Source organism: Hippichthys cyanospilos, chromosome 1 (genome assembly GCF_059441005.1).
Source record: "Hippichthys cyanospilos isolate Australia breed blue-spotted pipefish chromosome 1, RoL_Hcya_1.0, whole genome shotgun sequence".
NCBI lineage: Eukaryota > Metazoa > Chordata > Actinopteri > Syngnathiformes > Syngnathidae > Hippichthys > Hippichthys cyanospilos.
The window spans coordinates 140,626-154,129 of record NC_142369.1 but is presented as its reverse complement, the minus strand read 5'-3'; the positions used below and the strand labels follow the sequence as shown (position 1 = coordinate 154,129).

The following is a 13,504-nucleotide window of genomic DNA, read 5'->3' as shown; positions in this document are numbered from 1 at the left end:
GAGTAGGGCGCGGCGGGCCCGCAGGGCGCAGCGCTGACTCCCTGCGGCGCGCAGGTCGCCACGCCGAGGACATCTTCGGCGAGCTCTTCAACGAGGCCAACGGCTTCTACTTGAGGATGAGCAGCCTGCAGGAACGCGTGGACCAACTGGCCGTCAAAGTGACTCAGCTGGACTCCACCGTGGAGGAAGGTGCGCATACATGGCGTCTGCCTTTACAGGCCGACGAATCGGCGCCCCGGCTCTTTAGGCCTGGGTGTTTATTCCCGCCCCGCACCGGACCGCTCCTTTGGGAACTTGGGCCTTTCCTTCGTTTGAGGGTCGCGGGCCGCCGACTCGCTAACCTCTTGACCTTCCGTACGGTGACAGCCAGAAAGTGTCGCAGCCGCCACGAGAACTGTTTGGCACGGCCGCTCCCCCGCCGGCGAGGGGAGGCGGAGGCTACCTGTGCCAAACGCTTTCACGGGAGCCATCTTCATCTGGTTCATTTGCATCTCACACCGGCGGTCGTGCTCCTCAGTGTCCCTGCAGGACATCAACATGAGGAAGGCCTTCAAGAGCAGTACCGTGCAAGACCAGCAGGTGGTGTCCAGGACATCGGTGCCCAATCCGGTGGTGGAGATGTACCGCCGCTGCGACAAACCACCTCCGCTCAACATCCTCAGCCCGTACAGGTCGGCCCTCGGCGGCGGCGGCCGAGCGCGCCCGACGCCCGCCTCGCTTTTCCTATACCTCGTCTCTTTCCGTGCCCGCACAGGGACGACAAGAAGGACGCGCTCAAGTTTTACACCGACTCGTCCTACTTTTTCAACCTGTGGAAGGAGAAAATGCTGCAGGCCACCGAGGACAAGCGCAAGGAGAAGAGGCGGCAGAAGGTGAGCGCCCAGCGGCACCGTGCGGACTCCGCCGCCGTGGGGACGCGCTCTTTGCCCGTGGCGTAAGCCTGTCCGTCGGCCAGAACGTCGCCAGATGGCCCCGCCGCGCGCTTCCTTCCTTCCGCGCCTCGGCCCGGCTTCTTGTCAGAGGCGGCCAATCCGGCTCGCTGCGGTTTGTCTTTGGCGGCCGGGCGCACGCAGACCGCACACCTCTGACTTCGCAGGCCTCTTCTTTTGCCTTTGGTTTGCCAACCCCCGCGACGTCTCGTTATGCATCGCGTCTGGTCTGGTCTGCGGTTCCCTCTTCCTCTCAGGCCCACTTGTCACTCAGCCGTTTCCTAAGAGACCTCATCCCTCCCTTTGTCCGTCCCGGCCGCCGACTGGGTCTGACTCATTAGCTTATGTCCCCCGTCCACTTAACTGGGAGGTTAAGGAGCTCATTGGACTGCAGGTTGAATAGAAGTACCTGCGGTCGAAGTCAAAATGTGGCAGGGTTTTTACTTTCTGGACCTGCTTTTCCCATCTCTGCTCCCGTCTTTCCGTAGGGCTGCCCAGCCCATCCCGACGGTCCCCCAAACTCTAGACGGGCCACGCCCAGGAGCCCCCCGCCCCTCTCTGTAAGACAACACTGAGCCCTGAGCTCTCCCGCTAATCCCCCTCACCCCGCCGTCACGCGTGCGCGCTCGCATGCAGGCGGACACGCCCGTCGACGAGGATGTATGCGGCTCGCGTCGTTTGGCGACGTGTGCGCGAGCGTCGGTGTTTTGACCGCTTTGCTGGCGTGGCAGTCGTGAGCACGGGAAGAGTAGGATGCGCATTAAAGCGTGCGCCGTATCGTTCCGTAGCAGGAGCAGCAGAGGCAGGTGGACGACCCCGGCCGAGAAGTCAAGAAGGTCAGTGAGGACGAGCGCCCCGACAATCTCGCCGTGACGGCCTCGCCACACCTCACCTCCGTGGCTCTGTATCTCCCCAAGGTGCGCAAGGCTCGGAACCGCCGTCAGGAGTGGAACGTGTTGGCCTACGACAAGGAATTCCGACCCGATGCCAGGCTCACGCCCTCCCCTTACCACGGCACGTCTCCCGAGGGCTCCTTGTCGCCTGATAGCAGGTAATGTCCGCGAGCCTCTTCGAAGGGCTCGGTGGCCCGCGACTGACGTCGCTCCCGATTTAGGTCGGCGGCGTCCGACTCCTACCCCGCCAGCCCCAACCACCCCTCCGGCCAGGCTTCCGCCTCGGACCGCCACGTCAGGGAGCACTCGGGCGCCGCCGCCCAGACCCAGTCGCTGGATCGCGGGCTCAGGCCGGCCAACCAGCCGGCGGGGGGGGCCGCCGGGCGTCACGGCGCATCCCTGGGCCGCACCCCGATGGGTCAGGCGAGCCAGGCCGCCGGAGATCTGACCGTCAATGGGCCCAGGCAAGCGCCTGTCAAGGACTATCGCACGGGCCACAGGTACGTCCGCCCGTCGCCCGGCCGGTGACTCCCGTCTGACCTCTGTTCCCCCCCACAGCGGTGGGCAGCCCTCCACCATCCCAGAGTACTACATCCCTCCCGCGCCGCCCCCGCCTCCCCCGACCATCCCTTCCGCCCAGACCGCCTTCGACCAGGCGGCGGGCCCGCCCTCGGGCGCCGCCTCGGCCGTGCCGCCCGCCTCCTCCGCCCTCTCCCGTCCCTACTCGCCCTCCCCACCCCCGCCCCCTGTCAACTACGTCCCCTCTCCCGCACACCCCCCATCCGGGGCTCCGCCAGCCGCCCCGCCGCCCCCTCCCCCCGGAGGTTTGGCGGGTCACCAGGCCCACCCCTCGCCAACACGCGGCGCCGCCGTGGGCCAGGCGACGACGGATGCCGCGCCCCCCGCCAGGAAGGGCGCGGTGGCAGGCATGATCCCCATGAGCGACGCCCGCTCCGACCTGCTGGCCGCCATACGGAGAGGTGCGTGACCGACGAGCGCTTTGGCTCCGAGCCCGTCGCCTCGCTGTGCCCATCGCCTTGCCGTTCGCCGCAGGGATCCAGCTGAGGAAGGTGCAGGAGCAGAGGGAGCAGGAGGCCAAGCGCGAGCCGGTGGGCAACGACGTGGCCACCATCTTGTCCCGACGCATCGCCGTAGAGTACAGCGAGTCCGACGACGACTCCGAGCTGGATGAGAACGAGTGGTCTGACTAAAAACTCTTTTTGGCTTCGGTGAGCTGCCGCGCGCGTCGCCCGAACGTTTTTACCTTAAAATGCAGACCGTTCAAAAGGTCCCTCATTTTAAAGAATATCGTATTTGTTAGAGTGAAACTGCGACGCCGGCGGTCCGGCGCCTGCAAAGTCACATTGTCATCGATTTTGTTTGTTCCAATTTCAAAAAAACAATGGACATTTTGGGCGACGTACGTTTAGCTGGGATTTTGGGGATCCCCGCCCGCCCCAACGCGTTTAAACAGCGGTCAATTAATGGCTCGTAACCGGCTGCCCCGGTCCTTATGCCCCCTATCCCCACGGCACTTTTCTGGCAAAGGTCCGGACTCCTGGTATGTCCCAGACCTTTGGAATGTTTATGCAGCTCGCGGGACGGCGCCTTTTCACGGAAATCGTAAAAAGTCCCTTAACCTGGCCCCAAACATTTCGACGGCGGCGTGTACGTCATTAAGACGCCATCTTGCGATAATAATTGTTCTTTGCAACGAAACCAACGGAAGGAAGAAGGGCACTTTCCTTGCGTCGGGCCATAAACGAGACGCGCGTGTCCACGTGCGTTGCCTCGCCGTCATCACTTTGACCGGCGGCGCCAATGTACAGCAAAAGATGTGAACGAGTGTGCAGTGACTTTGCGGTGAGTCGTTTGGTCCTTGTCGCTGTCGAACTAGCCAGTGGGACGAGTTGAAGCGGAGGCCCGGACGCCAAAGGCGCCAAGATGCCGAGACAAGAAACACGGACGTTTCACTTGCGAGGGTCGGTCGCGATTCTCTTCGGGCGGCGAGACGCCACGGCGGGGCTTCGGGGGTCTGAGCTACACCCGAAGGAGCCGCAGTCCCGGGGCCCCGCCCCGAGCGCCGCCCGCTGTCACGCCTGCTCCTTTTCGCCTTCGCTCCAGCTTGTGGCGAAGCGTGAGTCCTCTGCTTTGATTTGCTGTGGTACTATTTATGATTTTCTGAGGCCAAAACCTGAGACGGTGTTCTTTGGAAGCGCGTTAAAAAGAAAACTTACCGATGGGCTTGCCGGATCGCTGTAAATACGTGGCCAGATAAACAGACCGGGCTCTCTGAGCAAAACGCCCGCGTGGCCGAATTCTTAGGAGTGCGTTTTGCGGGCCCTGTGGAGTTTTGGGCCTTGTCGCCGTGTGTATCTGTTGGCTTGACATCTGCAGATTACTCTTATTTATTCAAAGAAATTTGCTGTAAGCAAGGTTGCATGCAACTATATCTAATAAACGTCTTCGTTCTGTGCATTCCTTGTTTTGTTTTCGGTGCTCGCGGGTAGGGCAAAAGGAGTTTGGGTCAAGCCAAGTCGCTCCATTCCATCTGCGTGGGAGCATTGGCATTCGCGAATTGACGTTTGTCTCACTATCTTTTAGAGGTCCGACGTGCGCGCGGCAACGGGCTGAAGCTCGCCTCAGTGGTCAGTCGTCATTAGTCAGGCGCTGTATGGTTTGGTCCGCCGGAAACGGACCGGGTTGCCTTTCCCGACCTTTTACGCAGGAGGGAATACACGCAAAGCCATCCCGTTGCGCATCGAGCGACCAGTACAAGACTCGCTTTGCCGGGTTCTGGGTCTCGTTCGGGAGAGCGTCACTACGCCCGCTTCCTGTACGTCCTCGCGGTAGGCTTTGACAACATGGTTCCAATCCTTGCCTTGGAGGAGCCTTTCTTGATCCTTGCAATTACCTTGGATCTCAATCCATGGACGTATGAGGAAAAAAACAAGGAATGTTGGGCCACGTCCCAAACAAAGGGCGTGGCTCAAGCCTGGAAAAAAAGTGAATTCAGGAAAACCAAGTGATGAGTTGCGACGGCCGTTGTGGTGTCTGTGTATGTGTTTGCGTAGGTGCTTCCTTCAGCTGGTACGTCGAACATGCCGTCGCAGCTGTAAGACGCGCAATGTGTTTATGGGTCCGGGGGCACCTGGTAGGAGGGGGCGGGTGGCTTTGTACCTTCCGGAAGGAGAGAGGTTCCAGCTGAAAGTTGTTTTGGGAGCGGATGGACAGACACTGCGGTCAGCCTAGAGTCCACAGCATGAGACTCCGAACTGGGCTTCGATCAGTTACTTAGCACTCGTCGTCACACGCCGCGACGGCCTTTACACTATAACGTTCTCGTACAAAGAGTCCGGTGTGAAAGGGTATATGCATTCATAAGTTTGGAATTTTAGATCAAAGTAGCCAAGGACTTTTCTGGTGTGAACACGCCCCAAAGAAAAACACGTGTCGTGACTCTGAATTTACCAAGAGGGGTTGACGTTGAGGTCATCCAAATGGTAAAAATTTGGACGTGACGCCGATGTCGCCGGCCGGCTGCGAAGGGAGCCCCTCAGATGCGTAACACGGTAGACCGGAGTCGCGCCCAAGTCGAAAGGAGAGCAGCGGGCGGCGACGAGCTCGACTCTGCCGGTCGTGACGGCGGCGCGGAGCCGCCTGCGGCCGCACGATGGCGCTCCGCTCTCACCTTTGCCACTCGAGCCGCCGCGGCAACGGTCAACGTCTTCCTGTCTGGAGGCTGGCGGCCTAGCGCTTACGTGCCACGGATGACTTGCTCGGCCGCGACACCAAACACTCCAAATCTTGACTCCTCCTCTTTATTTCCTCTTTTTATCCTTTCCATTCAGACTGTCACGGTCCGTACAATAGTAAAAATAAATGTATCTCTTAGATGATCTACTTTCGGCAGAAGTGCAAGAGGGGTCCCTCGCATAAAGTGCGTTTATTTTTTCCATCCTGACGCTGTTCGCGGGTGACGGTCGCCCGCGTACAACATGGAAAACAACATTTGCCGATGAAGGCCATACTGAGTCCAAATGTTGGCTCTGTCACGGTTTTTCCACGATTCCTCGATCGACTTCGACTTGGACCGGCTAAGCCGCTTCTTGAAGTTGCGCCCGCAGTTGGCCAATTCGGTGAACCAGGACGAAATTTAGCCAAAAGGTGAACGCGGCTTTTGCCGCGATGGCTGCAGCGTGACGTTTCGTGCGTGCGCTCGCCAAGGGGTGAACGACATTCGGCCCAAGGGCTTTTTGTCCACGAATCCAAATAAGACATTTGCAAGGTGCATGGAAAATATGGCCCGTATTTCCCCCTCATACACCCCATGTCCCGCATTCGGCAAGGAAAAAAAACAGGAAGCCGACGTGTCCCGATGAATCGCGCCCGACCAAATGTTACAAAAATAGATCTTTCTGTACAGCGTTGCATCAGAAAGAAAGAAGACAATTAGTTCGGAGCAGAAGGCCGACTCCTTGTTCCGTTGCCTGCCATATCTAATGCCGGCAAACGCCGAACGATCCCTCCAACCGCGCCGTGGAAAAATTAGGCCGACCGGCAAACGGAACGGCCGACCGGCAAACGGAACGGCCGACCGGCAAACGGAATTGCCGGCGCCTTTTCCCCTCGGACCTTTGGAGCCCGCCGTCAACGTTCTCGGGAGGAGGCCGTCGAAGGAAGGCGGCGCCCCCCGCTGAACTGAGCGGTCGCGGGGCCATAACCAGCGGTGACAGATTTGGCCGCTTGGCTTAAGATCAACGTCGGGCAAGCCGCGTCGCGTGGAAGAGGGCCAGCCCGTGACCGCGGGGCCAAGCCAAAAACGACGGCATTCTCGCTCCCGTCGCCGCTTCGACCTTGAGATGTTTTGCCCTTGCGGGTAGAAAAAAGAGGCGTGCGCGCCTAACCCGACGACTCGGGCTCGAACCCGCATTGATATCTACTTTGTTGCTCCCAAGTGGGCCGCACCTCCCTCCGCTCCATCCTCTAGCGGATGATGGCAATTGTTGCACTAGAGCCCAAGGAAAAGACCGCATGTGTGGCCATGAAAGACACACCCGCGCCGAAAGGCGTTCGCGCCGGACGCAGTCGGCAGAAAGCAGTAGCGGCGGTCACGCAAACAACCGGCACAGTTCGTGACGGGTTTTGCGTTCAGCCCTCCCTTCCTCAGAAGCGGGTCCCAAATGCCCCCCACCCCCGCAAAAATGAAAGGCCCCCGGCTCAAAGTCGACGACGCTCAGTCGCGCGCGTCGCGCGCGTCGCGGCGTCGATTCCCCGGAACCGGCCGACGACAAAACAGGCTCGGTTCCGATCTCGAGACGAGCCGAAGTAAAGCCAGCTCCCCGCGCAAAGTCCACACGCCGCCCTGGCGCGGTAAGCGGGGCCCCCGCCTCGGACGCACGCTTTCTCGCCCTCCCTTGGGATCGCGCCGTCGTCGCTTCGCTTTTGACCGGAAAAGGTCCAGGTTTGCTCCCGAGACGCAATCGGACGGAGCTCTCAGGCGCTTCCGCCCCGCCGGGCAAATAGTCCTGCCTGCCGGGAACTCGGCCCGCCGGTTCAGTGCCGCGGGGGTCCCCGCGCGAGGTCCCGGCTCCCCGCGCGGCCCAGGGGTCCCGCCTCCGGGGCTACACGTCGCTGGAGGCCCGCGGTCTGAGCGACAGGTTGGACGGGACGCAGCCGCAGCAGGCCACCCAAAGCGACTTCTGGATGTCCGGGTTTCGGAAGGCGTAAACCACGGGGTTGAGGACCGAGCAGCAGGCGGCGGGCAGCGCCGCGGCATAAGTGTAGACGGCCGGGTAGCTGGAGTCGGCCACCATGGAGTACGTGGCGAAGGGCAGCCAGCAGGCCCCGAAGGCACACAGGATGGCCGACAGCGTGGACACGCCTTTGGTGGTGGAGATGGCGGCGAACTGGTGTTGCACGGCGATCTGCTGCGCGTGGCGGAAGGCGATCTTGCAGATCTGCAGGTAGAGCTGCGTCATGAGCGCAAAGACCAGCAGGAAGGCCACGGCCAAGGCCACGGCGTTGCTCTTGGTGACGGGCCTGCAGACGCTGCACGCCGAAGGCTCGCGCAGGCAGTTCCATCCCAGCGCCGGCAGCAGGCCCAGCGTCAGGCAGGACAGCCAGATGAGCAGCACCATGGCGTAGGTGAAGGTGAGCGTCCGCTCGGTGTGGTAGGTCAGCGCGTTGTACAGCGACAAGTAGCGGTCCACCGTGATGGCCAGGACGCTGAGGACGGAGGCCGAGAAGGCCGACAGCAGCAGCCCGGCCGAAAGGAGGCCCGCCGGCTCCGGCCAGCCCTCGGCCAGGTAGGCGCGCACGAAGTTGAGGATCAGGCCCAGGCCGGCCAGGAGGTCGGCCGCCGCCAGCGAGCCCATCAGGATGAAGGTGGGCGCCCTCAGCGTGGGCGCGTAGAAGAGCGCGGCGATGACCAGGGCGTTCTCGCAGGAAACGAGCGTCCCCGTCACGCACAGCGCCACGTCCCACGGGCTCACCTCCGGGACGGCCGGCCTCAGCTCGGGGCTCATCCGCACCGCCGGCTCCGTCGAGGACGACGCGTTGGACGGCTCCTCCGAGAGATCCCCCCACCACCACGGCGCGGAGGCCGACGGGTCGGCGCCGTCCGGAGGAGAGGACGAGTTGAGGCCGCTCATGGCCGGCGCCGGGCTCGCGGCTGGGGGAGGAAGCGGAGAAGGAGGACGCCGGTCCGTCAACCCCAAGTGCCTGGGGACGGCCCGGGAGCCGCGCCGCGCACGCGAGCGCCGGGCGCGGGCGGGCGGGCGGGCGGGGGGCCGACGGGAGCCCCTTCTCTGCCGCCGTCGGCCTCTCCCCCGCTCGCGCGCGCGTTTCATGGTGCCTTCGCGCGGCGGAAGGCGCGCCGCCATCGGACGTACCGGCGGCGGCTCCGTTGCCCGCCCTGATCGAGAGGTCCGGCGCCCGATCGACAAATGCTATTTTTAGACCGTCTCTAAAATTGGCTCGTGACGTTTAGGGGGCAGATGCTCTCGCTGTGCACGCGTGCAATTGATAGAGCCGCTTGTCCGTCCGCCGCGACCGCGAAGACGATGCGGTCCGGGAATGACGATCTCGTTCGTTTGGGCTCGGCCGGCCGATAGCCGTCTGGCACTCCGTTCACAAAAATTTTTTAAAAAATATACGGATAGCGGCGAGACCCTCGCCTGCTCCGCCCCCTCGTGCGATTCTGGGAAGGTCACAACCGCCGACAAAGACCCCCGCCCCCCCTTCCCCTTCCGTCGGCTGCGGGGAGCACAACACTGCGGTAAAAAGAAAAATCAGAGGGGCTTGCGGACCGGCCATTTTCAGAAACGCAAGCGAGGGGAGTTGGTGCAGCATCTCCGACATGCGTGAGAGTCAAAAAGAAGAAATTCTCACCTGTCATTCAGCTGCAGTACCAGCGGATGGGGTCGCACGTCACACACCGGAGGGGGGGGGGGGGGGGGGGGGTGGGAAAGGGAGAAAAGGAGCCGCCGGCCGTCTTCTCGTCCTTCCTGCAGGAAGGCGGCGATTCCCCCACCCCCCCTCCTCTTTTTCTTCGTCTCCCTCTTTTCTAGGCGCCTCGCGTGGCGCGCCCGCACGGGCGCTCGGCTGCTACGCTCAGTTGGCTGCCTTTGCGTCGCATGCGCCGCCTCCCGCCTCCGCGCGCGTGACGTCGACAAAATCTCCTCCCGAGCCACGGGCGTCATCTTGAATCGTGCCGGGCGAGGGAGGGGGGCGGTTGGCGCGCGCCCCTCCCTCTGGACCCGTTTGTACTTATTGCCGTTGGAGCTCTCGTCGATGACGATGAGGACGGCGACGTTTAAGCGGCATACGGCGCACACTCAGGGGGCCGTCACAAGGGAAGGTTTCGAGGAATCCCGGGTCCCGCGACCTTTTCGAAAAGTTCGAGTTTTTGCGGCGGGTCCCGGCCGAGCCCAACCCGATGCCGCGATCGGACGTAACGCGCGGAAGACAAAAAACGGCACCTTCTGAATGGGCGTCGGTGTTCTTGCAATTTTTTGGATCTTGAAGGTGGTGCCGTCGGGTAAATCGAAGGACCCGTCTGGAGCGGAAAGCGAGCCCGAATTCCGCTCGTTATGCCTGCTGCCACATGGCGCGATATGTCTTCCGCAATCCGTATTGTGTGTCTGTCTGTATTTGGTACACGCAGCATCCACTTCAACCTTGTCGGTCCCTAAACCAACGTAGCGAGTCTCTGTTCGGCGTTAAGGTACTCGGTTTCAAGGAGATCCCCTTCCACAATCAAACCCAATCGGGCCCTTTGCGCGGCGTGCCGCTTTGCTACCTTCCCTCCCTTCTTCCAGCTGCGGCTACACAGAAGGCTCGGGCTTAGCAGAAGGGAAGGACACCCGGACGCGGGCGATCCCCGTCGCAGCGCCATCGGCGCCGAGAGGGAGGGCGCTTTCCGGACGGTCGCCCCGTTTCCCGGGAGCGCTGTCCGGGCCTCGGCGGTCAGGGCTGTCGAGGCGTTTGACGAAAGGCCTGCGCCGGAGGCGGCCCTCCAATGGAGGGTTGAAAAGCGGGGCGCGGGCTTTGTGGCGAGCCAACTTTGATGAGGCTAGGATCGGCGTCCGTCCCCTCATTTGCCTGTTTTGTTGTCCTCCTGTGGCCATTTGGACCGGCACGGCACGCACCGAGTCGCTTACATCCGCCGGGGGGCGCGTTGTCACAATCCCCGGGGAGCGGAGACGTGATGTTGGAACCCTCTTTCATGCGAGTTCTTCGGCCTTCTGGTTCACGCCCGAGCGTTTTCGAAGGCTCCTTTTCCCCGGTGCCGTTTGAGCTTTCCCTTTTCACGCCTTGCGAAGGACTCGGATGTTTGAATTTTAAAGTAAAGGACCGGAACCTCGATGTCGTTTTAGTTCGGCAAACGTGGAGAATCAGGAGTTAAATCAAGCCACATGAACAAAAATACCTTCACGGGGTAGAAGAGAGACAAATTCTCCAAAGTCATTTCGCAAGTGGAGAGCATTTGAATAATAATTGGCAATTTTTTCTATCCTTGCTTACAGAGCGCCGTGAGAATGAGCAGCTCGGTCCTTCAAAAGCGACCAAGAAGACAACATTAGACATGGAACGCCGAGCAGGTCTGACATTTATTTCTCGCTTTATTTTTGGGGTCAAGTAAGGAAGGCACAGAAGCGAGCGCGCGTCAAACTTTGCAGACGCCGAAACCCCAGGCAGTCCGACGGCGGGCGGGTGGGCTGGCCGGTTGGGAACCGGAGGCCGTTCTCGACATCCTGCGCGGCGATGCCTTCGGCGCCAGAAGGCAGATCCGGCGCCAGAAAGCTGATCGGGCGCCCGGGCTCTGCCGGGGTCCACTAACTTAGGAGAGCGCGAGACGGCCGGGCAGGCGCGGAAGGCGGGGGAACCTGATTGGTTGACGCACGGGGGCGGGCGAGCAGACAGGTGTACCGATCATCCTAACGAGTGCGCGGACAAGAAAAGACGCAGACGCGAGGAGAACAGAAACATAAGAACCAAGACGCTGGAACCTAACGAACCTAACCCCGCGAGACCGGAAAAACAATGAACCGAGCCAAACACCACGCGCTTCTCCTAACCCTCAGAATGGCAAAAGCCCTGCCTGTGATCAGCTTTGCTTTCTGCAAGAAAACCAATGAACTGGAGATGGCGAGTAAAGTTTCACAAGCGGCTTCATCCCGGCGGCGATACTGACCGCGAGGCACCCTCGTGCAGGGAAATGACCTCGCTCCCTCTTTCCCTGCCCCCTTTCTCCCCGTCCTGAAATCATCTGACCGGTGGAAGCAGAGCGATCGTGGCAAGCCACTCGTCCGCTCCTCCCGTTCTTCCTCGAGGCCCCCGTCAAATCATGCCGCCTGCCGCTCGGACGAAACGCCCGTCACTCCGAGTCCAAATGAAACCGATGCGATCACTCCAATCAAACCTTCGCCCTCCTGTGCCATCTCGGGCGGGGGCCAAAATGATGATGCGTGCGGCGGTTCGCAAAGTCGGAGAAGAGCTCAGCTAGAGGGACCGGAGTCGACGAGAAGCATCGGCTCTAACCTCTCAATTGCCAGCCCGTAACTGAGCATACGTCGGACTGCGCTGCCGCCGTCAATTAAGAATCCTTCCTCAATGAATATGGTGCAATGTCGCCATCGACGCCGTCAAGCACCACCGGCCTATTGCGCGTGAAGGTCAGAGATGATCTTTTATTTTTCCGGCGTTCGAAAAAAGAGGATACAGTGACTCGGGTTGTTTGTTTGTTTTTTTCCCGATTGAATTGAAGCGTAATGTTGCGTCGAGCAAAGCGCGATAGCCAATAATAAGCCTAATGGTTCGGCTTTGACTTTTTTCCTCGACATTCGCAGAGCAGCCGCGACGTTCACGGCACGCACGTCACTGCGGGAGCGTTCCTAATAATTGCTCAGCGCACAATCCTTCCCGTGCGTTAGCATGGGCGCGCGAACGCGCGCGCGCGCGCGCGCGCGCATTCAGTTTAACCTCGGAACCGCAACTACTGTGGCTTTCGATTCTCAATCCCTCGCTCGTCTTCCTCCTCCGCCCTGCAGCGGCAGCCTCGCCGGAGCCACCTTCTTTTCTCCGCCTCTCCCGGTCCGTCCGTCCGTCTCCCTCGTCGCCCCCCATCCCCTCCTCCCGCCTCCGCTTTTCCTTCCTGATCCGACTCGACCGGCACCGCCGCGGCTGCGAAGCCGAGCACCAGAGGCCTGGCGGCGGCAAATCGGAACCGGTCGCCGAACGCGGGGAAGCAAGCGCGCGCCCGCCCGCCCGCCCGCGCGCGCGGCAAGCCGGCGGAAGGTAAGCCGAACGTGCCCTCGGTTTACCGCGCGAGGGATCCCGTTCGACGGACGGCCGCTTTTGCCATTGCGCCAATCAAAGCGCTCGCTTGCCTCGGACGTGCAGGGCGGGATGGGGCATCGAACGCGCGTGCCGACCTGCCGGGCGACATTGCAACGAGCGTCATTTTCCTCCCGTCTTCTTTGCCCATCCTCCTCCTCCTCCTCACCACCGTCACCATCATCATCGCCGACACCATCCTAGAGCCGTTCTCTCGATCCAGCGAGGACCAACTCGCCTCGCGGGAAATTAGGTATGCCGGCGTGCGCGCACGCGCGCGCGACGGCAAACGGGAGAAGCGATGCCCCGTTCGGTCTCCCCTTCCTTCCGCAGCGGGTGCCGGATCCAGATCGCCCCGGCGGAGCTCGCCCCGAATCCGCACCGGCCCCGTCCGCCATGGCTTCCAAACTGAACCCCAACGTTCTGTACGTGGCCGAGCCCGGGGAGTCCGCCCGAGCCGACGGCGAGAGGACACCCCTGGTGAGTTGCGCCGCTTGGCCGGGAATGGCGGGATCCGCGCCGGGACGGCGGGGTCGTGCGGCTTTTCCAGAGTGCTCCCCTTTGGACAATTCCGTTTTCTACTTCTTTTTGGCTGGCGTCACAAATACTTGCAAGCGCGCCGTGCCGGTTCAAATTGCCTCCCGCGAGTTGACAAAAATGTTCTCGGAGCCCCTTGGCGGACTGCGCCGCGATTTCTTAGTTTGGCCGCTAAGCCCGCTGAGAAGCGATTCCCGTGCTGGCGTTTGATGGGGAACGGGAAAAAACAAAACCAAAAACAAAGGCAAAAGACATCCCGCGGACGGTGTTGCAGTTTCATAAGAAGCGAGTGAATATCCCTTGAGC

At 61.4% G+C, this 13,504-nt stretch overlaps 3 protein-coding genes across 9 annotated transcripts in view; 2 read left to right on the top strand and 1 right to left on the bottom strand.

Annotated features, from left to right (window-relative positions):
- LOC148428448 (actin-binding protein WASF3) overlaps window positions 1-10,922 on the top strand; it is a 14,024-nt gene extending 3,102 nt beyond the window's left edge. Inside the window, exons 4-12 of one of the 2 annotated variants that reach the window (XM_088413549.1) lie at window positions 55-189; window positions 518-671; window positions 755-872; window positions 1,718-1,765; window positions 1,847-1,980; window positions 2,044-2,322; window positions 2,381-2,802; window positions 2,876-3,051; window positions 10,852-10,922. In XM_088413549.1, coding sequence (XP_088269675.1) covers window positions 55-189; window positions 518-671; window positions 755-872; window positions 1,718-1,765; window positions 1,847-1,980; window positions 2,044-2,322; window positions 2,381-2,802; window positions 2,876-3,033 — 1,448 coding nt within the window. In that variant the 3' untranslated portion in view covers window positions 3,034-3,051; window positions 10,852-10,922. Of the gene's footprint in view, window positions 1-54; window positions 190-517; window positions 672-754; window positions 873-1,717; window positions 1,766-1,846; window positions 1,981-2,043; window positions 2,323-2,380; window positions 2,803-2,875; window positions 4,301-10,851 lie in introns of those variants that run through there. The other variant, XM_088413540.1, reaches the window with a different exon arrangement.
- On the bottom strand, window positions 5,630-13,459 carry gpr185b (G protein-coupled receptor 185 b). Its single transcript, XM_088420625.1, has 5 exons — window positions 10,850-13,459; window positions 10,154-10,321; window positions 9,805-9,919; window positions 9,001-9,079; window positions 5,630-8,495 (listed from the first exon to the last, which is right to left on the bottom strand). Exons 1-5 carry the CDS (start codon window positions 10,933-10,935, stop codon window positions 7,447-7,449), a joined length of 1,497 nt encoding a protein of 498 aa, XP_088276751.1. The 5' UTR covers window positions 10,936-13,459; the 3' UTR covers window positions 5,630-7,446.
- LOC148428446 (diacylglycerol kinase delta) overlaps window positions 10,882-13,504 on the top strand; it is a 19,089-nt gene continuing 16,466 nt past the window's right edge. Inside the window, exons 1-4 of one of the 6 annotated variants that reach the window (XM_088413487.1) lie at window positions 10,882-10,926; window positions 12,376-12,622; window positions 12,728-12,914; window positions 12,995-13,141. In XM_088413487.1, coding sequence (XP_088269613.1) covers window positions 13,058-13,141 — 84 coding nt within the window. In that variant the 5' untranslated portion in view covers window positions 10,882-10,926; window positions 12,376-12,622; window positions 12,728-12,914; window positions 12,995-13,057. Of the gene's footprint in view, window positions 10,927-10,978; window positions 12,001-12,375; window positions 12,623-12,727; window positions 12,915-12,994; window positions 13,142-13,504 lie in introns of those variants that run through there. The other 5 variants (XM_088413480.1, XM_088413471.1, XM_088413496.1 and 2 more) reach the window with 5 other exon arrangements.